Source organism: Quercus suber, unplaced genomic scaffold, assembly GCF_002906115.3.
Source record: "Quercus suber isolate HL8 unplaced genomic scaffold, Cork oak 2.0 scaffold_26, whole genome shotgun sequence".
Classification (NCBI taxonomy): domain Eukaryota; kingdom Viridiplantae; phylum Streptophyta; class Magnoliopsida; order Fagales; family Fagaceae; genus Quercus; species Quercus suber.
The window spans coordinates 867,216-890,924 of NW_027069491.1; the positions used below are offsets into that span (position 1 = coordinate 867,216).

Here is a 23,709-nt window from a genome sequence, read left to right on the forward strand (position 1 = left end):
GTCTTAAATCCATCCTTGGATAATATAGATTCGTTTAAATGGGAATGATTTGAATACATATAGTACAATTGATAAGTACTGAAATTTCTCTTAACTTCCTTATTTAGCGTTGTATGGTCCTTGAAATATTAGAAATATGAGTGAAAATGAGTTGCAGCAAAAATTGCGTAGACACGGTCAAATTTCATTATAAAAAATAATAATAATAATAATAATAATAGTAGGGGTGGAATGGTGATTTTAGTAAGTGGCGGCACATTCGTGCAAAAAACGTCCAAACCAACAGGTCACACATTTCAGCGGACTGAGAGCCGTAGGATCATCACATTCATCACATCATCAGATCAGACCCATGCACTAGCACATACCTGGAGCTCCTATATAAACCTTCACAAGCTTTCGACAAAAGCCACTACTTCTCATTATTAAGAAAAGCAGTACGAAGTTGAAGAGAGAAGAGCGAGAGAGAGAGAGAGAGAGAGAGTGTGTGTGGTGGTGATGGGTCAGGACATAGACGATTTGCCAAAAAATGCAGCCAACTTCACAGCTTTGACGCCGCTTTGGTTTTTGGACAGAGCTGCTTTGGCACACCCTGACAAAACTTCACTGCTCCATGGATCTCTACGCTACACGTGGCGTGACACTTACAGCCGTTGCCGTCGATTGGCCTCTTCTCTCTCTAAACACTCCATCGGCCTCGGTTCCACGGTACACAATTTTGTTGTTATTATTGCATGCTATATAGCTGTCTCTCTGTTTGGTTCCTGAGAAAAAAAAAAAAAAAAAACAGAGAACGGAAAAATTATTGCTTTCATGTTGCTTTGAATATTCTAGAAATGAAAAGTTCAAATTTTGGATATTATTATTTATTTTATTATTATTTTTTTTTGGGCTTATCTAGTCTGAAATAAATAAATACATGGTCATATTATTTTGTGTGACTATTCGTCTATTATTAGATGTCATGTTCGGTTGATACAATCAAACTTTGGTTGAATTTTTAGTTTTATCACTTTTTTATTAGATTTTTTGCTTTGGATTTTCTTCCTTTCTGAGATTATTGCTTTGATTTAAGTTCCCCCTCAAAAAAAGAAAAAGAAAAAAAAAGCTTGATTTAAGCAAGTATGGATGATATTGTGAAATCCAGAACTCTTAATCTAGATTAACAAGTTTCTACTTAATGGAATTTTTTAGGAAATTTTAAATATCAATCTAATGGGAAATCAAAAAAATTGTTTAGAAATCAGTTTTTGTTTTTATTTTTATTTTTTAAGTTTTTAAATATATATGTGTATATATATATATATTTTGAGAAAACAGACATGAACATGAAATTAGTATATAGAGTTTTTTAAACAAGCTTATAATGTTTTCTAAATCAATGCCTTTAAGATATAACACTGTCTTCTATGGTTTGTGCTATATTCGATTTGGGATGTTACAAATTATGGTCCACTTTAGAAAGTCATTTAATAAGTTTGGTAATTGGAAACAATGCTAAAAGCTATTGCTAAATTCACTACAAAAAAGCTGATAAAAGTTGCATGGCAATGAATTTGATTAGTGCGACCTTAATTACTTAATAAATAAATTTCTTAATTACTTTTAGTCTAAAATATTATTTTGGTCTTAAACTTTACCAAAAGTTGTTTTTGTCCTAAATTATTGAAAAAACACTCTTGACAAATTTTAGGGATAAAAATAAGATTTTAGCATTATTTTTATTTTTTATTTAAAAGTTGACATGTAAGCTTTTGAAGTTTATGTAGTGAAATTTGCAATATTTTTATACTCTCCTGGTTTTTATTGTACATATAGTATTTTCGTTTCAAGTATCATAAATCCATGATACCCTTGAAGACCTATACTTAAAGTACATGGAGCAATGCAAACATTTCACAATGCTTATTGAAACATTGGAAATAATCAGGTTCTAATGGGCCTTAATTTCAAAAAGATGTGAAATTTTTTTAATTGCTGTTTGCATTGTGTGTATTCAAATACAGAGTTCATAAGATTCTCAAGAACAGTCCATTTCCAGAGTAACATATGCTACACAAGAATATGAATTTTCAATGAAATTGTGGTCTTAATTCTGTACCTATAATTATATGTTAGCACATGGGGAACATATTGAAACGTACATTAGATATGCTAGTCTAGCCAGTGGTCCTGAGTCTAATATGAAATCCTTCAATTATACCCCTTTTTATTAGTCACCTTGCTACAAGTATATGGCATTACCTGCAGTATCTGCATGTATTAAGAAGAGCAGTTTGAAACAAGTGCAATATGACTGTCAATTTTCAAGAGCATCATTTATAGTGAAAAGAAACAAAAATGAAGACTTTATGGTGATCTGGAAAAAAAATTACTTAACATACTTGTTCTTAATGTTTCTTTTGTACTGATCTTGCTTAAACTCATTAACATGTCTCTTAATTGTTGAGGTTTTTGCTTCCTGCATTTGCTTTCTTGTTTCATGGTTATACAAAGCTACTTGTACCTGGGATACTTAATTCCCTGCCTGTCATGGTCTTGCTAGAAATTTTAGAATCATTGGTTATGTTGATAGTTTTTATTTTGTTAACATCTTAGTTACATGAATTGTCTGGATGGTTTTGATGCATGTGTTTTGAAATGTTAAGGGTTCTGCTCCCATGGCCTTTATCTTCTACTTCTTTATGTTGTATAAGAGCTGGAACACATGTTAATTTTATCTTTCTGAGGTTTGCTAATAGGTAGCCGTAATTGCACCAAATGTCCCAGCCCTGTATGAAGCTCATTTTGGAATTCCAATGGCTGGAGCTGTTCTAAATGCTGTAAATATTCGTCTAAATGCATCAACCATTGGTTTCCTTCTTGGTCATTCATTAGCTGCTGTAGTGATGGTGGATCAAGAGTATTTTGGCTTAGCAGAAGAAGCTTTGAAAATCTGGGCAGAGAAAAGCAGAAGTTTCAAGCCTCCACTTCTGATTGTCATAGGTGACAAAAACTGTGACCCCAGTGGACTCAAATACGCTTTAGGAAGAGGGGCTATTGAATATGAGAAATTCCTGGAAGCTGGTGATCCTGAGTTTGCTTGGAAACCACCAGAGGATGAGTGGCAGAGCATTTCTTTGGGTTATACATCTGGTACTACTGCTAGTCCTAAGGGGGTGGTGTTACATCACAGGGGGGCATATATCATGGCTATGAGTAATCCTATTATCTGGGAGATGAATGACAGACCTGTATACCTATGGACTCTGCCCATGTTCCATTGCAATGGTTGGTGTTTCCCTTGGACTCTTGCTGCTATTTGTGCGACAAGCATATGCCTTCGCCAGGTAAATAGTTGGGTTTGTAGTTGCTTAACATATTTACTGGTGTCTGAAAGAAATTATACAATGACAATAACCAAGCCGTTGTCCCAGAAAATTGGGGTCAGATATGGCTTCTCAATAGACTAGTCAGGGTCAACCACACATGTATTTTTTTCCGCCATTCTATTCTATCCGAAGTTTGAAAGAAATTATGCAATCTTCATTATGTAATCTGAACTCTTAATACCCTGCTTGTTGATTTTAATAAATATGAATGATCTTCATGATGTTTTTTGTGTTTCAGGTTAAGGCTAAGGAAATCTATTCAGCCATAGCCAAATATGGTGTGACACACTTTTGTGCTGCTCCTGTGGTTCTCAACAGCATAGTTAATGCTCCACCTGAAGAAACTATCCTTCCCCTCCCTCGTACTGTTCATGTAATGACAGCTGGTGCAGCCCCTCCCCCTTCTGTCCTCCTTTCAATGACTGAAAAAGGCTTCCGTGTCACACACACTTACGGTCTCTCAGAAACCTATGGCCCCTCCACTGTTTGTGTGTGGAAGCCTGAGTGGGACTCACTACCCCCTGTAACCCAAGCCCGTCTAAATGCACGCCAAGGTGTTCGGTATGTAGGTTTAGAGTGCGTAGATGTTGTCGACCCTAAAACAATGCAACCTGTTCCTGCTGATGGAACTACAGTTGGGGAGATCGTATTCCGGGGTAATATTGTGATGAAGGGCTACTTAAAGAACCCAAAAGCAAATGAGGAGGCTTTTGCAAATGGGTGGTACCATTCGGGAGATCTTGCTGTAAAGCATCAAGATGGATATATAGAAATTAAAGATAGGGCCAAAGACATCATTATATCTGGAGGTGAAAACATCAGTAGTGTGGAGGTAGAAAATGCTTTATACTTGCACCCAGCAATTTTTGAGGTATCAGTGGTGGCAAGGCCGGATGAGAGGTGGGGTGAGTCTCCTTGTGCTTTTGTGACATTGAAGCCTAATGTAGATAAATCGGATGAGCAGCGTTTGGAAAAAGATATAATAACGTTCTGCAAATCTAAGTTGCCTGCTTATTGGATACCAAAGTCGGTTATATTTGGACCATTACCAAAGACAGCTACTGGGAAGATACAGAAGCATTTGCTGAGGGCCAAGGCAAAAGAGATGGGGCCTGTCAGGAATAGTAAGCTATAGCTCTTGATGGTGACTGTAGAAAGAAAGAAGAATAAGAGACTACTTTTCAGTTCTTAACATGTTTTTCTTTTGATGGTTTGTACTTGTTGCATCCAATCCTACAATCTCTTTGTTTCTATTTGTAAGTGCCATATGTTGTGCTGGCAGATTGTAAGAAATTAGCTGGTTATTCAGCAAAACATTATCCTAATCTGGTACTGTAATAACTTCGAAGACTTCCATGATGGGTATTAAAAAAAAAAATATTGCATACTGTTGGAACAAAACTTCCTCACACGGTTAGCACTAAGGTTTCCATTCACTTGGCCATTGAAATTTCATCAACTGTAAATACCAAGGAAAATAAAGCCACATTGTCTAAGCTTGATGTAAGGGTATTGCCAGTTAGTTATGCAGTGAAAATAGTTACTGCTGCACTTGTTACTGGTTGAGTCTTCAATTTCCTTACTTCTTGCTATTAATGGTTCTAGCCTCACACAGCTCCCATATGGGAAGGGCAGGGATGGGTTTGGGCCCCCATGAAGCAGAGAGGGCAGCCAAATTGTGCTAGTCCGTTTGCCTCAGTTTCTTTTATTTTTTGTCTTGTTTTGTTTTTTGTTTTTTTGTTTTTTAATCTAAAAGCATAATTTTTATCAAGATACAACTGTACTTTTGGACAATGATCAAAATAAGGTAATGAAAACAAGGTGATTCAAACACACAATGACAATAATCTTAACAAGGAAAAGAGTCGGAGCCTTTTTGAGTGTCTAAAATAATTGGGGAACAAATTGTGAGGAGAGTGATCAGAATCATGAATAGTTTCAAACTTTCACTAACAGATATATTGCTACCCTAAAAAATAATGTAATTGAGCTTCAAGCTAGGTGCCAGAGATGATTTTGCTAAGAGCAAGAGGCATGATTTAACTTCAACCCAAGCCAGATCAACAGCGGGTTCTTTGGCTGCCATGGCCTCTACAATTTTTTTTCTTTTACTTTCTCTGTGTATCACTTATTTGCTTAAAGGTGAGACAAAAAGTAACTTTCAACCAAGAAGTTAAAGTTAGTTTTCAAATACACAATACCGTATTTATTCTTCTAACAAGGTGAGTACTAACTTAGGGAATGGATTGTCTAGGTTGGTGTCATGTTGACACCATCCTAGTTTTCTTGCCTATTTCAAGTGCTTAAGCTTTCTTGTAGTTAAAAAATTGATGGACCATACTTATTTAACCCACTCCAAAATGGGCTTATATATAAACAATTTCTAATATTCTTGAATAATTACAAATAAATATATAAACACTTATTTATATAGGTACACTAATTAAATTAAAAGATTAGTAAACTGAATTATTAGTTTGTTTAGAACAATTACTATAAACAATAAATTATTCTTAAAAGATCTCATACAAAACTTTTTTTTAAGTGATTGTCAAGATTTGAATCAATTAATAAAAATTTTATTCTTTAATAAAGGATCTAAGATCAAATTCCAACTATAACAAAAGAAGAAGAAGAAGAAGAAGAAGAAGAAGAGGGATTTAAGCAAAGAGACTAAAACGAGTTTTGTAAAAACATCTTACTAGCCATGTAAATTGGGACAAGATTAATTTGGATTAATGTAATGTGTGTCTAATAATCGTTAAAAAAAGTTTATTATATTGGGTTAAAACGTTAATTAGCACTTCAGTTAAAATAGTAAACTTTAAAATTTTAAAAACTTAACATAAGGTTATCTAACACGTGGGATAAACCAAAATTTACAAAAAGGCGAAGGTTGAAGTTGAATCTTCTTTAGAGTCAGGATGAATCAAAGTCATCACTAAGGTAAGATTTAAATTTTTTTCCCTAATATCTTTAATCTCTTCAAATTTCATAATCTAGGGTTTTAAAATTTGGAGATTTTACAAGATCAAAGGTTTTAAGCCAAATGAGTGTGCTTAACTTCATATTTTGATGAATTTTGAGTTGTAACGTTAGATTATTGACTCTAGTATGTTTATAGCTTGATTCTTAGAGGGAATTAGTAAGCAAATTAGCCCTAAACGTGATTTTAGCATTAGATTTCATTAAAAAAAAAAAAAAGCTATTTATTTGGATTGTACTCGAAAAGTTGATTAGGAACCTAATCTAGAACCTGAAAAGGAGTTGTATAAAAAAAAGAAAAAAAGAAAAGAAAAGAAAAGAAAAAGTTATAAAATCCGAAAAATAAGGATTCTTGATAATATCTTTAATCCCTTCAAATTTCATAATCTAGGGTTTTAAAATTTGGAGATTTTACAAGATCAAAGGTTTTAAGCCAAATGAGTGTGCGTAACTTCATATTTTGATGAATTTTGAGTTTTAATGTTAGATTATTGACTCTAGTATGTTTATAGCTTGATCCTTAGAGGGAATTAGTATGTTTTAATCTAATGCTAAACGTGATTTTAGCATTAGATTTCATAATTAAAAAAAAAAACTATTTATTTGGATTTTACTCTAAAAGTTGATTAGGAACTTAATCTAGAACCAGAAAAGGAGTTGTATAAAAAAAGAAAAAAAAAAGAAAAAGTTATAAAATCCGAAAAATAAGGATTCTTGATAAAGCTCACTTGCAAGCAATATGGTTGGGAGGAAAGTGTGGCCACCGCGCCCACCTTTGGCCCAATTAGGTCCAGTGAATATCCATTATGAACCCCACTTTGGGCCAAAATTCAGACTAGAACATTTAATTCCTCAAATAATAGTAATTAATAAATAAAAATTAAGGGATATAGTTTCATAAAGTTATTTTCAGAATAATTAGGTGAAAATTGTAATCATACCATAGTTAGCATCATATAATTTTGGTAATAACTCAGTTGTGTTTTTTTTTTTTTAATGAAAAATTCAAATTAGATGGAATATGCGTAAATCTGGGTTAATTATTAATGTTTGGGGGTTAAAATTTTGTGATTTTAAAGGTAAGTAACCTTTTCCCCTGGCTAGTGATTATTTTTACTTAAAACATATTGTTTGATCTAAAGAAATTGTTATTTGTTTCTCATGATGATATGAATCGATTGTTGAATTTCTTTAATTAAGTTTTTCTTAAAAAAGATGAAGATGATTTCCTTGATGAAATTATAGAGTTTTCAACTATATTAGTTCTATTTATAGTACATATTACATCTATTAAACTAGGAACATGCATGAAAAAAGAATCAATGTTTTGAATAAAATATAGAAAAATTATTTTCTTTGTTATATATATATATATATATAGAGAGAGAGAGAGAGAGAGAGAGAGAGAGAGAGAGAGAGAGTTTGAATACGAATTTATATATATATATATATATATATAGAGAGAGAGAGAGAGAGAGAGAGAGAGAGAGAGAGAGAGAGAGAGTTTGAATACGAATACAATGAAATTCAATTGAATTTTTATAGTTTGACTATGTTTTGGATCCTGCCAATGGGCTATATGCACTGTTTTAAAAATCGGCCTGAAATGATCGGTTCAACAAGGAACCAAACCCTAAACTGGTTCAATAAAATACAAAAACCAGCAAAAAATCCAGGAACTAGCCATTTTTTCGGTTATTTAACCATTCCTAAAATTAGTTTCTTCTATGACTACCATGCATGGCTTATTTGAGGTTCTAGGCCTAGCGACGTGGATGTAGCATGTTCATAGTCACATTTGTGTAATATATATATATATATATGTAATATTTTAAAAAATTTATTGTCAAAGTCCAATAAATGCTTCCAACCGTAGAATTGTTTTATATGTTTGATTTAACTAGTTAAGGTCACTGGTTATTTTATCGAGCTGTTTTGCTCACTTCTTTCTTTCTCTATTTCAAAATTTGAGGATGATATCCATTTCGGGCTCTTTGAGGTATTGCATGTGAGAAAAACTTTAGGACTTACATATATTCATTGAGATTAGTGTATCAGTGAGTCTGCAGGGAAGTTTTCTAATTTGAAGATTTTGTTTCGAATGTAGTAGATAGTTTAATTTGAGGGAAGTATTTAACCTGTGAATGATTTCTTAGAGTATAGTTTTTAACCTCTAATTACTCAATACTCACTAATAAGTAATAAGACGAAATTTTATAGATGTACAACATTGTCATCACATGCATAACCTCAAAAGTCATAAGTCATATATATAGTTTAATTTGGGGGTGTGATAGTTTGATTCATGATTTGACATGAAGTTTGACATGCAGATTAGCACCAAGAAAAACATATGATGACAAGGAATGAGGTGTGTGTGTGTGGGTGAGATAAATACTAACCAATGAAGTATTGTAATAAAACACATAACGAATTGTTGGGCATGATGGTGTCGGGTAGGCCTCGTTCTTGACCCTCGTGGTTATGGAGTCTAATCAAGCCAATCCCATACGATTGTTGATTATTATGAAGCCCTTTACAAGCTATGGCAGCCAGTGGTCATATTCACAACGATAAACTTGTCTCTATACTCTTAACATTTGACGATTATGTTTTTTCTTTTTTTCCACTTTTTAATTCAGTGAAGAAAAGAATTACGATGTGATTTGAGTTGCGGCTTAAGGAATCTTAAAGCTTTGAAAGGATTGGTGCATCAATCAATTGCGAGATATAGGATTCAATATTATATTAGATTACGGTTTGTAAAGGACTTTTATGCTATCTAATAAATCTAATCATCTTAGAATTATGATAGCTTTCAAAGTGTGACATAGCAATGGTAACGAAATATAGATTCTTTCTTCTATCTATGCATGTTTCGAAGTTGCTTCTTGTAGCGTGTTTCATGTGGCCAAAAAATGCACAGTTAGAACTTAGACTTGAGCTCCTTGGCTGGACTACTCAGATATCCCACAAGAGCTTACAATCATTATGGCAAAGTAAACTAAAACTCATTTGCCCACCCAAACCCACCCATTCTAATTGAATCCAAATCCATCCAATTATTAGTTGGGTTAAATGGACATCAACCCAATTAGACCTAGTGATTATTGGGTTTTAACTAAAAACCCATTGAGGCCCTTTTAACCCAAAAACAATATACCCAAATTCAACCTAGCCCTTCCCATTAATTAAAAAAAAAAAAAAAAAAACCCAGCCCCTAGAGACGTTTTAGTGTTTCATTTTCCTTCATTTTCTCGGCTTTGAATCACGTTTTTATAGGAAACCAACAACTTCAGCACCTTCAAACTCTCACACACTTCCCACATTCCATCTCTCTTTTCACTTCTCAAAGTCTCCCTCCTCTTTCTGATTCCGGTAAGTTCCAAAAATTTCACTTTTGATTTTTCTATCTTTCCGTTGTTTCTGTTTGGATCCTGAGAAAACACTAGAAATGGAAAGAAACTTTTACAAATTTTTTTTTCTACTTAATTTCTTGCTCAGCTGCGCTTAATTTAGTTGCTTTGTTTACTTGAGCTGAATGTCTCATATCATATGCGCGTGTTATTGTTACATAATTTTGGTAAGCTGAAACAACAAAACTCAGCGTTTTGGCTCTATGTTTTTTTCTCATTCGTTTGGAAGCTGAGATTTTTTTTTTGATAAGTATTCGACTCAACTGAGTTTAATCCAAAAGCATGGTTCTCTATTTGTAATTTTGTGATTGATTAGAGGTTAAATTTGTTATTGGAGGCTGCTAAATGGAGCATAATCCTGTTTGTTTGCCAAGAAAACTGAGGAAAATAGTGAAGAAAAAAAAAAAAACGATTTCCATGAGTCTTTTACTATTTTTTGGGGGTATTTTGGTCATTTGGTAGGTTTCGGGGTTATTTTGGTAATTTTCAAGTTTTGAGATATGTTGATTATTTTTGAAGATTTTAGAGTACTTTAGTCATTTTCACTTTAGTGGTATTTTGGTAATTTTGATAATTGGGTGGGTTGGGGTTTACCCATAATCATTGGGTTGAGTTGGGTTTGGGTTAAAAACAATTAGTTAAATGAGTTTTAATGAGAAAATGAGTTTTATATACACAACCTAATTATGCCAATTCTAAACTCATCCAAACCTACCCTGACACCCCTAATTTAGTGTCACGTACTTACCGTCAAAACAAAATCTAATTATGAAATGAAGAGCGTCTTGTTGGTTCCATTAGTCTAGCTGGAGGCATAAACCAACCAGTATTTAAAGTTTAAACGTCTTTCTTTGACAAAATTTCAGAGGCAAATACGGATTTGATTAAAGAGGTTTCCAAGTAGGGAAGTTAACTGGAGGAGGATAAGGAAAGAGCTTCATGTTTGTTAGTTGGCAGAGCTATCTTTTTATGTCAGCGATGGTATATTCAGGATAAGAATGTGATATCCAATTAGCAACACACACCCATATCTAAGGCCACTGTTGTAGCTTAAAGCTTGTAGTTCTGAACTACTAAAATCCATGCATGGTATCTACGGATAGACATGTTCCTTCTCATCCAAGATTTGCCAAAACTTTCAAGCAATATTGGTGGGTCCATATATATTATTCATGATCCAGTTAGGCCACAATTTCAACCAATCATATCTTCTCTGTCATTCACTGCCAAATTGTCATTTTTGGCCATAGTCCCTGTCGATTCACAGGGCAACTAATCACTCATACATTGCATGAAATGAAAGTCACGTTACACTGGCGATGAGAAAGAATCTGATTGGTTGGCATTGGAAAAGTGGAAACTAGCAGAAAGCTAACTAATCTTTTCTTCAAAATAAAGAAAACAAAATTAAATATTCAAATAATATAATTTTTTTTTTGGGAGTGCAAGAACTATAATAATTTCTTATAGATTGTCGATCCATTACCTTTTTATTATTATTATTTGGTGTGAAGGGGTTTTTATAAACTTATAATTCGCCTCAAACAAGGCAACTACTTTATTGCTTCCATATATAAGCTAGGAAAATAATTTGCAAAGAAACTATGTAATATGTCATTGAGCAAGCCTAGATACAGGAATAAATATCATCCAAGTGAAGCCCAATAGTTTGCAAAGAGAAATATATATAATCATTCATAATTTTATTATTTTAGATAATAGAATTTGACTCATGTGTCTACTCTACAGTAGTTGGAGGCTCGGAGATTATTATCTAGTCAAGCTTGGGGAGTTAAATATATGATTAAGAAAAGATTAATTGTAGTACAATTTAAAGTATTGTTATGAAATTTTGACATATACAACCTATATACTTTCACCTGGTCAATAATTTCCACGCAAATCTGCTCCAGCTTTATCTGATTATTAGGGCATATATATATATATATATATTATATGATAATTTGATCAATTTAATTGGTTCTAAAAGTTGGTCCAACGGTTTTAAGGCCTCATGTAATCTTTGAGATTTGTCATTCACTGCCAAATTGTCATTTTTGGCCATAGTCCCTGTCGATTCACAGGGCAACTAATCACTCATACATTGCATGAAATGAAAGTCACGTTACACTGGCGATGAGAAAGAATCTGATTGGTTGGCATTGGAAAAGTGGAAACTAGCAGAAAGCTAACTAATCTTTTCTTCAAAATAAAGAAAACAAAATTAAATATTCAAATAATATAATTTTTTTTTTGGGAGTGCAAGAACTATAATAATTTCTTATAGATTGTCGATCCATTACCTTTTTATTATTATTATTTGGTGTGAAGGGGTTTTTATAAACTTATAATTCGCCTCAAACAAGGCAACTACTTTATTGCTTCCATATATAAGCTAGGAAAATAATTTGCAAAGAAACTATGTAATATGTCATTGAGCAAGCCTAGATACATGAATAATAAATATCATCCAAGTGAAGCCCAATAGTTTGCAAAGAGAAATATATATAATCATTCATAATTTTATTATTTTAGATAATAGAATTTGACTCGTGTCTACTCTACAGTAGTTGGAGGCTCGAAGATTATTATCTAGTCAAGCTTGGGGAGTTAAATATATGATTAAGAAAAGATTAATTGTAGTACAATTTAAAGTATTGTTATGAAACTTTGACATATACAACCTATATACTTTCACCTGGTCAATACGTTCCACGCAAATCTGCTCCAGCTTTATCTGATTATTAGGGCATATATATATATATATATATTATATGATAATTTGATCAATTTAATTGGTTCTAAAAGTTGGTCCAACGGTTTTAAGGCCTCATGTAATCTTTGAGATCTTAGATATTCTAACCAATACCATAGAGTCATACTTAATGGATTCTTTTACGTAATTATTTGATGTATGCGGCATGAGAAGATTATATTCACTAGGGGATATTTACGTGTTCTAATTAAGAACCGTGATCACTGTTAACAAGAAAAAAAAAAGGGTACAATTTAAAATTAAGTAAAACCATAAGAAACATTAATCAGCTATATATATATGCTGACATCAAATATTCATTATGTTCATGTTCAAACCTTAAGGTGCCACCCCATAAGACACATTAAACATGAAATGTAGACTGTAGAGTGAGTTTCATGTTCGGACAGAGAGAGCCGTACTATTTGTATTAATATATATATATATATATATATATATATATATATATTTTTTACACATTTTAACCAATCGCTCAAAATTTTTCAAATAACTCATTGTTAAATTAAGCAATTAATAAAAATCAAAAAGTTTTTCAAAAGAATTGTGCTTAGGATATCATAATTTTTACTAAATATATAAGTCCTATAAATTAATGTGTAAATTTTTAAACATCAAACTAAATAGAAATTAATGAATTTATTTATTATATTTTCCACGTGACATCAATCCTAGTTATTGTTGGGTAAGTTTGTAAGCTTTTAATAATAAAATTAGTAGTAACTTTAGTTTATTGTTTAAAAAATCCATTTTTCAAATGGGTGTACCAAACTCAAACTGATAAACTAAGTCTGAGAATACATATATCTCAAATAACATCAGTTTGGTAATGGGCATTTCTCTAGCCATACTCATGGGATTTGCCATGAATATACCCATGCTTATTCAAGAACCCTTTATTGTAAGGTCCCCACCCAAAAAGAAAAAAAAAAAAAAAATTTTAAAATGGAATGGAAGAAGAGACGAACCGTATGAATAAAGTAGTAAGGATATGACATTCTCAAAAAAAAAAAGTAGTAAGGATATGTCATCAGATAGTTTTTAATATATGATGTAGACAAGAAATATTGAATATTGTATCAAATGGAACATGAAAACAAATCAAATAGGATTATTGTACACGTTTGCATCCATTATGTATCATCCTCTTCTATTCTCTAACCTTCAACATCTCAGAAAACAACCAAAAAAAAAGAGTTCAGATTTTCACAAGTTCTCAAAAAATGAGAAAAATTAATATATGCCTTTAGAGCATTAATTTAAGAAATATTTTGATAATAAAAATCAAAAAAAAAAATCATTTTTTTACATATTTTATAATTTTCTAAATAATCCATAATAAATACTTGAGAGCACCCTATAATTGAACCCAAAAAAAAAAAAAAAAAAAAAAAAAAAAAAAAAGAGAGGTAGATAAAACAAAACAGAAAGAAGGCCTAGAAAAGAGAAAACAAACAAAAGCTTCCTATTGCTTGTAAAATATCAACATCATAAATATTGACTATTTCACCGAAAAACAACTTCAGTCTTATATATTAAGGGTCATGCTAACGAGTGTTCTTAGGGCACTCATTAATAATTCATTTTAGGAAAATTTTGATACCACTTTTATGGAAAATAAAAAAACTGTCAAAATATTAATTACTTTTTTTTTCATTTCCTATAAAAAATTTTCTTTAAATGGATTATTAACCAGTACCCTAAGAACACTCGTTAGCATTTTTCATATATTAATACAAAGGCTAAAGTTGTTTTTCGGTGAAATAGTCAATATTTATGATGTTGGATATTTTACAAGCAATAGGAAGCTTTTGTTTGTTTTCTCTTTTCTAAATAAAATAATAATAATAATAATAAATAAATAAATAAAAACCTTCAGCCTTAAATGTTAATACAAATATTCATTAAAAATATATATATNTTGAACCAAAAGAAAAAAGAAAAAAAGAGAGGTAGATAAAACAAAACAGAAAGAAGGCCTAGAAAAGAGAAAACAAACAAAAGCTTCCTATTGCTTGTAAAATATCCAACATCATAAATATTGACTATTTCACCGAAAAACAACTTCAGTCTTATATATTAAGGGTCATGCTAACGAGTGTTCTTAGGGCACTCATTAATAATTCATTTTAGGAAAATTTTGATACCACTTTTATGGAAAATAAAAAAACTGTCAAAATATTAATTACTTTTTTTTTCATTTCCTATAAAAAATTTTCTTTAAATGGATTATTAACCAGTACCCTAAGAACACTCGTTAGCATTTTTCATATATTAATACAAAGGCTAAAGTTGTTTTTCGGTGAAATAGTCAATATTTATGATGTTGGATATTTTACAAGCAATAGGAAGCTTTTGTTTGTTTTCTCTTTTCTAAATAAAATAATAATAATAATAATAAATAAATAAATAAAAACCTTCAGCCTTAAATGTTAATACAAATATTCATTAAAAATATATATATATATATATATATATATATATATATATATATATATTAATACAAATAGTACGGCTCTCTCTGTCCGAACATGAAACTCACTCTACAGTCTACATTTCATGTTTAATGTGTCTTATGGGGTGGCACCTTAAGGTTTGAACATGAACATAATGAATATTTGATGTCAGCATATATATATAGCTGATTAATGTTTCTTATGGTTTTACTTAATTTTAAATTGTACCCTTTTTTTTTTCTTGTTAACAGTGATCACGGTTCTTAATTAGAACACGTAAATATCCCTAGTGAATATAATCTTCTCATGCCGCATACATCAAATAATTACGTAAAAGAATCCATTAAGTATGACTCTATGGTATTGGTTAGAATATCTAAGATCTCAAAGATTACATGAGGCCTTAAAACCGTTGGACCAACTTTTAGAACCAATTAAATTGATCAAATTATCATATAATATTATATATATATATATGCCCTAATAATCAGATAAAGCTGGAGCAGATTTGCGTGGAACGTATTGACCAGGTGAAAGTATATAGGTTGTATATGTCAAAGTTTCATAACAATACTTTAAATTGTACTACAATTAATCTTTTCTTAATCATATATTTAACTCCCCAAGCTTGACTAGATAATAATCTTCGAGCCTCCAACTACTGTAGAGTAGACACGAGTCAAATTCTATTATCTAAAATAATAAAATTATGAATGATTATATATATTTCTCTTTGCAAACTATTGGGCTTCACTTGGATGATATTTATTATTCATGTATCTAGGCTTGCTCAATGACATATTACATAGTTTCTTTGCAAATTATTTTCCTAGCTTATATATGGAAGCAATAAAGTAGTTGCCTTGTTTGAGGCGAATTATAAGTTTATAAAAACCCCTTCACACCAAATAATAATAATAAAAAGGTAATGGATCGACAATCTATAAGAAATTATTATAGTTCTTGCACTCCCAAAAAAAAATTATATTATTTGAATATTTAATTTTGTTTTCTTTATTTTGAAGAAAAGATTAGTTAGCTTTCTGCTAGTTTCCACTTTTCCAATGCCAACCAATCAGATTCTTTCTCATCGCCAGTGTAACGTGACTTTCATTTCATGCAATGTATGAGTGATTAGTTGCCCTGTGAATCGACAGGGACTATGGCCAAAAATGACAATTTGGCAGTGAATGACAGAGAAGATATGATTGGTTGAAATTGTGGCCTAACTGGATCATGAATAATATATATGGACCCACCAATATTGCTTGAAAGTTTTGGCAAATCTTGGATGAGAAGGAACATGTCTATCCGTAGATACCATGCATGGATTTTAGTAGTTCAGAACTACAAGCTTTAAGCTACAACAGTGGCCTTAGATATGGGTGTGTGTTGCTAATTGGATATCACATTCTTATCCTGAATATACCATCGCTGACATAAAAAGATAGCTCTGCCAACTAACAAACATGAAGCTCTTTCCTTATCCTCCTCCAGTTAACTTCCCTACTTGGAAACCTCTTTAATCAAATCCGTATTTGCCTCTGAAATTTTGTCAAAGAAAGACGTTTAAACTTTAAATACTGGTTGGTTTATGCCTCCAGCTAGACTAATGGAACCAACAAGACGCTCTTCATTTCATAATTAGATTTTGTTTTGACGGTAAGTACGTGACACTAAATTAGGGGTGTCAGGGTAGGTTTGGATGAGTTTAGAATTGGCATAATTAGGTTGTGTATATAAAACTCATTTTCTCATTAAAACTCATTTAACTAATTGTTTTTAACCCAAACCCAACTCAACCCAATGATTATGGGTAAACCCCAACCCACCCAATTATCAAAATTACCAAAATACCACTAAAGTGAAAATGACTAAAGTACTCTAAAATCTTCAAAAATAATCAACATATCTCAAAACTTGAAAATTACCAAAATAACCCCGAAACCTACCAAATGACCAAAATACCCCAAAAAATAGTAAAAGACTCATGGAAATCGTTTTTTTTTTTTTCTTCACTATTTTCCTCAGTTTTCTTGGCAAACAAACAGGATTATGCTCCATTTAGCAGCCTCCAATAACAAATTTAACCTCTAATCAATCACAAAATTACAAATAGAGAACCATGCTTTTGGATTAAACTCAGTTGAGTCGAATACTTATCAAAAAAAAAATCTCAGCTTCCAAACGAATGAGAAAAAAACATAGAGCCAAAACGCTGAGTTTTGTTGTTTCAGCTTACCAAAATTATGTAACAATAACACGCGCATATGATATGAGACATTCAGCTCAAGTAAACAAAGCAACTAAATTAAGCGCAGCTGAGCAAGAAATTAAGTAGAAAAAAAAATTTGTAAAAGTTTCTTTCCATTTCTAGTGTTTTCTCAGGATCCAAACAGAAACAACGGAAAGATAGAAAAATCAAAAGTGAAATTTTTGGAACTTACCGGAATCAGAAAGAGGAGGGAGACTTTGAGAAGTGAAAAGAGAGATGGAATGTGGGAAGTGTGTGAGAGTTTGAAGGTGCTGAAGTTGTTGGTTTCCTATAAAAACGTGATTCAAAGCCGAGAAAATGAAGGAAAATGAAACACTAAAACGTCTCTAGGGGCTGGGTTTTTTTTTTTTTTTTTTAATTAATGGGAAGGGCTAGGTTGAATTTGGGTATATTGTTTTTGGGTTAAAAGGGCCTCAATGGGTTTTTAGTTAAAACCCAATAATCACTAGGTCTAATTGGGTTGATGTCCATTTAACCCAACTAATAATTGGATGGATTTGGATTCAATTAGAATGGGTGGGTTTGGGTGGGCAAATGAGTTTTAGTTTACTTTGCCATAATGATTGTAAGCTCTTGTGGGATATCTGAGTAGTCCAGCCAAGGAGCTCAAGTCTAAGTTCTAACTGTGCATTTTTTGGCCACATGAAACACGCTACAAGAAGCAACTTCGAAACATGCATAGATAGAAGAAAGAATCTATATTTCGTTACCATTGCTATGTCACACTTTGAAAGCTATCATAATTCTAAGATGATTAGATTTATTAGATAGCATAAAAGTCCTTTACAAACCGTAATCTAATATAATATTGAATCCTATATCTCGCAATTGATTGATGCACCAATCCTTTCAAAGCTTTAAGATTCCTTAAGCCGCAACTCAAATCACATCGTAATTCTTTTCTTCACTGAATTAAAAAGTGGAAAAAAAGAAAAAACATAATCGTCAAATGTTAAGAGTATAGAGACAAGTTTATCGTTGTGAATATGACCACTGGCTGCCATAGCTTGTAAAGGGCTTCATAATAATCAACAATCGTATGGGATTGGCTTGATTAGACTCCATAACCACGAGGGTCAAGAACGAGGCCTACCCGACACCATCATGCCCAACAATTCGTTATGTGTTTTATTACAATACTTCATTGGTTAGTATTTATCTCACCCACACACACACACCTCATTCCTTGTCATCATATGTTTTTCTTGGTGCTAATCTGCATGTCAAACTTCATGTCAAATCATGAATCAAACTATCACACCCCCAAATTAAACTATATATATGACTTATGACTTTTGAGGTTATGCATGTGATGACAATGTTGTACATCTATAAAATTTCGTCTTATTACTTATTAGTGAGTATTGAGTAATTAGAGGTTAAAAACTATACTCTAAGAAATCATTCACAGGTTAAATACTTCCCTCAAATTAAACTATCTACTACATTCGAAACAAAATCTTCAAATTAGAAAACTTCCCTGCAGACTCACTGATACACTAATCTCAATGAATATATGTAAGTCCTAAAGTTTTTCTCACATGCAATACCTCAAAGAGCCCGAAATGGATATCATCCTCAAATTTTGAAATAGAGAAAGAAAGAAGTGAGCAAAACAGCTCGATAAAATAACCAGTGACCTTAACTAGTTAAATCAAACATATAAAACAATTCTACGGTTGGAAGCATTTATTGGACTTTGACAATAAATTTTTTAAAATATTACATATATATATATATATATTACACAAATGTGACTATGAACATGCTACATCCACGTCGCTAGGCCTAGAACCTCAAATAAGCCATGCATGGTAGTCATAGAAGAAACTAATTTTAGGAATGGTTAAATAACCGAAAAAATGGCTAGTTCCTGGATTTTTTGCTGGTTTTTGTATTTTATTGAACCAGTTTAGGGTTTGGTTCCTTGTTGAACCGATCATTTCAGGCCGATTTTAAAAACAGTGCATATAGCCCATTGGCAGGATCCAAAACATAGTCAAACTATAAAAATTCAATTGAATTTCATTGTATTCGTATTCAAACTCTCTCTCTCTCTCTCTCTCTCTCTCTCTCTCTCTCTCTCTATATATATATATATATATAACAAAGAAAATAATTTTTCTATATTTTATTCAAAACATTGATTCTTTTTTCATGCATGTTCCTAGTTTAATAGATGTAATATGTACTATAAATAGAACTAATATAGTTGAAAACTCTATAATTTCATCAAGGAAATCATCTTCATCTTTTTTAAGAAAAACTTAATTAAAGAAATTCAACAATCGATTCATATCATCATGAGAAACAAATAACAATTTCTTTAGATCAAACAATATGTTTTAAGTAAAAATAATCACTAGCCAGGGGAAAAGGTTACTTACCTTTAAAATCACAAAATTTTAACCCCCAAACATTAATAATTAACCCAGATTTACGCATATTCCATCTAATTTGAATTTTTCATTAAAAAAAAAAAAAACACAACTGAGTTATTACCAAAATTATATGATGCTAACTATGGTATGATTACAATTTTCACCTAATTATTCTGAAAATAACTTTATGAAACTATATCCCTTAATTTTTATTTATTAATTACTATTATTTGAGGAATTAAATGTTCTAGTCTGAATTTTGGCCCAAAGTGGGTTCATAATGGATATTCACTGGACCTAATTGGGCCAAAGGTGGGCGCGGTGGCCACACTTTCCTCCCAACCATATTGCTTGCAAGTGAGCTTTATCAAGAATCCTTATTTTTCGGATTTTATAACTTTTTCTTTTTTTTTCTTTTTTTATACAACTCCTTTTCTGGTTCTAGATTAAGTTCCTAATCAACTTTTAGAGTAAAATCCAAATAAATAGTTTTTTTTTTTAATTATGAAATCTAATGCTAAAATCACGTTTAGCATTAGATTAAAACATACTAATTCCCTCTAAGGATCAAGCTATAAACATACTAGAGTCAATAATCTAACATTAAAACTCAAAATTCATCAAAATATGAAGTTACGCACACTCATTTGGCTTAAAACCTTTGATCTTGTAAAATCTCCAAATTTTAAAACCCTAGATTATGAAATTTGAAGGGATTAAAGATATTATCAAGAATCCTTATTTTTCGGATTTTATAACTTTTTCTTTTCTTTTCTTTTCTTTTTTTCTTTTTTTTATACAACTCCTTTTCAGGTTCTAGATTAGGTTCCTAATCAACTTTTCGAGTACAATCCAAATAAATAGCTTTTTTTTTTTTTTAATGAAATCTAATGCTAAAATCACGTTTAGGGCTAATTTGCTTACTAATTCCCTCTAAGAATCAAGCTATAAACATACTAGAGTCAATAATCTAACGTTACAACTCAAAATTCATCAAAATATGAAGTTAAGCACACTCATTTGGCTTAAAACCTTTGATCTTGTAAAATCTCCAAATTTTAAAACCCTAGATTATGAAATTTGAAGAGATTAAAGATATTAGGGAAAAAAATTTAAATCTTACCTTAGTGATGACTTTGATTCATCCTGACTCTAAAGAAGATTCAACTTCAACCTTCGCCTTTTTGTAAATTTTGGTTTATCCCACGTGTTAGATAACCTTATGTTAAGTTTTTAAAATTTTAAAGTTTACTATTTTAACTGAAGTGCTAATTAACGTTTTAACCCAATATAATAAACTTTTTTAACGATTATTAGACACACATTACATTAATCCAAATTAATCTTGTCCCAATTTACATGGCTAGTAAGATGTTTTTACAAAACTCGTTTTAGTCTCTTTGCTTAAATCCCTTCTTCTTCTTCTTCTTCTTCTTCTTCTTTTGTTATAGTTGGAATTTGATCTTAGATCCTTTATTAAAGAATAAAATTTTTATTAATTGATTCAAATCTTGACAATCACTTAAAAAAAAGTTTTGTATGAGATCTTTTAAGAATAATTTATTGTTTATACTAATTGTTCTAAACAAACTAATAATTCAGTTTACTAATCTTTTAATTTAATTAGTGTACCTATATAAATAAGTGTTTATATATTTATTTGTAATTATTCAAGAATATTAGAAATTGTTTATATATAAGCCCATTTTGGAGTGGGTTAAATAAGTATGGTCCATCAATTTTTTAACTACAAGAAAGCTTAAGCACTTGAAATAGGCAAGAAAACTAGGATGGTGTCAACATGACACCAACCTAGACAATCCATTCCCTAAGTTAGTACTCACCTTGTTAGAAGAATAAATACGGTATTGTGTATTTGAAAACTAACTTTAACTTCTTGGTTGAAAGTTACTTTTTGTCTCACCTTTAAGCAAATAAGTGATACACAGAGAAAGTAAAAGAAAAAAAATTGTAGAGGCCATGGCAGCCAAAGAACCCGCTGTTGATCTGGCTTGGGTTGAAGTTAAATCATGCCTCTTGCTCTTAGCAAAATCATCTCTGGCACCTAGCTTGAAGCTCAATTACATTATTTTTTAGGGTAGCAATATATCTGTTAGTGAAAGTTTGAAACTATTCATGATTCTGATCACTCTCCTCACAATTTGTTCCCCAATTATTTTAGACACTCAAAAAGGCTCCGACTCTTTTCCTTGTTAAGATTATTGTCATTGTGTGTTTGAATCACCTTGTTTTCATTACCTTATTTTGATCATTGTCCAAAAGTACAGTTGTATCTTGATAAAAATTATGCTTTTAGATTAAAAAACAAAAAAAACAAAAACAAAACAAGACAAAAAATAAAAGAAACTGAGGCAAACGGACTAGCACAATTTGGCTGCCCTCTCTGCTTCATGGGGGCCCAAACCCATCCCTGCCCTTCCCATATGGGAGCTGTGTGAGGCTAGAACCATTAATAGCAAGAAGTAAGGAAATTGAAGACTCAACCAGTAACAAGTGCAGCAGTAACTATTTTCACTGCATAACTAACTGGCAATACCCTTACATCAAGCTTAGACAATGTGGCTTTATTTTCCTTGGTATTTACAGTTGATGAAATTTCAATGGCCAAGTGAATGGAAACCTTAGTGCTAACCGTGTGAGGAAGTTTTGTTCCAACAGTATGCAATATTTTTTTTTTTAATACCCATCATGGAAGTCTTCGAAGTTATTACAGTACCAGATTAGGATAATGTTTTGCTGAATAACCAGCTAATTTCTTACAATCTGCCAGCACAACATATGGCACTTACAAATAGAAACAAAGAGATTGTAGGATTGGATGCAACAAGTACAAACCATCAAAAGAAAAACATGTTAAGAACTGAAAAGTAGTCTCTTATTCTTCTTTCTTTCTACAGTCACCATCAAGAGCTATAGCTTACTATTCCTGACAGGCCCCATCTCTTTTGCCTTGGCCCTCAGCAAATGCTTCTGTATCTTCCCAGTAGCTGTCTTTGGTAATGGTCCAAATATAACCGACTTTGGTATCCAATAAGCAGGCAACTTAGATTTGCAGAACGTTATTATATCTTTTTCCAAACGCTGCTCATCCGATTTATCTACATTAGGCTTCAATGTCACAAAAGCACAAGGAGACTCACCCCACCTCTCATCCGGCCTTGCCACCACTGATACCTCAAAAATTGCTGGGTGCAAGTATAAAGCATTTTCTACCTCCACACTACTGATGTTTTCACCTCCAGATATAATGATGTCTTTGGCCCTATCTTTAATTTCTATATATCCATCTTGATGCTTTACAGCAAGATCTCCCGAATGGTACCACCCATTTGCAAAAGCCTCCTCATTTGCTTTTGGGTTCTTTAAGTAGCCCTTCATCACAATATTACCCCGGAATACGATCTCCCCAACTGTAGTTCCATCAGCAGGAACAGGTTGCATTGTTTTAGGGTCGACAACATCTACGCACTCTAAACCTACATACCGAACACCTTGGCGTGCATTTAGACGGGCTTGGGTTACAGGGGGTAGTGAGTCCCACTCAGGCTTCCACACACAAACAGTGGAGGGGCCATAGGTTTCTGAGAGACCGTAAGTGTGTGTGACACGGAAGCCTTTTTCAGTCATTGAAAGGAGGACAGAAGGGGGAGGGGCTGCACCAGCTGTCATTACATGAACAGTACGAGGGAGGGGAAGGATAGTTTCTTCAGGTGGAGCATTTTTTTTTTTTTTTTTTTTTTTTTTTTTTTTTTTTTGGGTTCAATTATAGGGTGCTCTCAAGTATTTATTATGGATTATTTTAGAAAATTATAAAAATATGTAAAAAAATGATTTTTTTTTTTGATTTTTATTATCAAAATATTTCTTAAATTAATGCTCTAAAGGCATATATTAATTTTTCTCATTTTTTGAGAACTTGTGAAAATCTGAACTCTTTTTTTTTTGGTTGTTTCTGAGATGTTGAAGGTTAGAGAATAGAAGAGGATGATACATAATGGATGCAAACGTGTACAATAATCCTATTTGATTTG

At 32.0% G+C, this 23,709-nt stretch overlaps 2 protein-coding genes across 2 annotated transcripts; one reads left to right on the forward strand and one right to left on the reverse strand.

Annotated features, from left to right (window-relative positions):
• Positions 1-399: 399 nt before the first annotated feature.
• On the forward strand, positions 400-4,772 carry LOC112007287 (acetate--CoA ligase CCL3). Its single transcript, XM_024039620.2, has 3 exons — positions 400-708; positions 2,742-3,329; positions 3,610-4,772. The coding sequence occupies exons 1-3, from the start codon at positions 499-501 to the stop codon at positions 4,504-4,506; spliced, it is 1,695 nt and encodes a 564-aa protein (XP_023895388.1). The 5' UTR covers positions 400-498; the 3' UTR covers positions 4,507-4,772.
• A 17,550-nt stretch (positions 4,773-22,322) lies between these two features.
• Positions 22,323-23,392, reverse strand: LOC136065271 (acetate--CoA ligase CCL3-like). The gene has a single exon (XM_065768238.1). It carries the CDS (start codon positions 23,345-23,347, stop codon positions 22,589-22,591), a length of 759 nt encoding a protein of 252 aa, XP_065624310.1. The 5' UTR covers positions 23,348-23,392; the 3' UTR covers positions 22,323-22,588.
• Between the last annotated feature and the right edge of the window lie 317 nt (positions 23,393-23,709).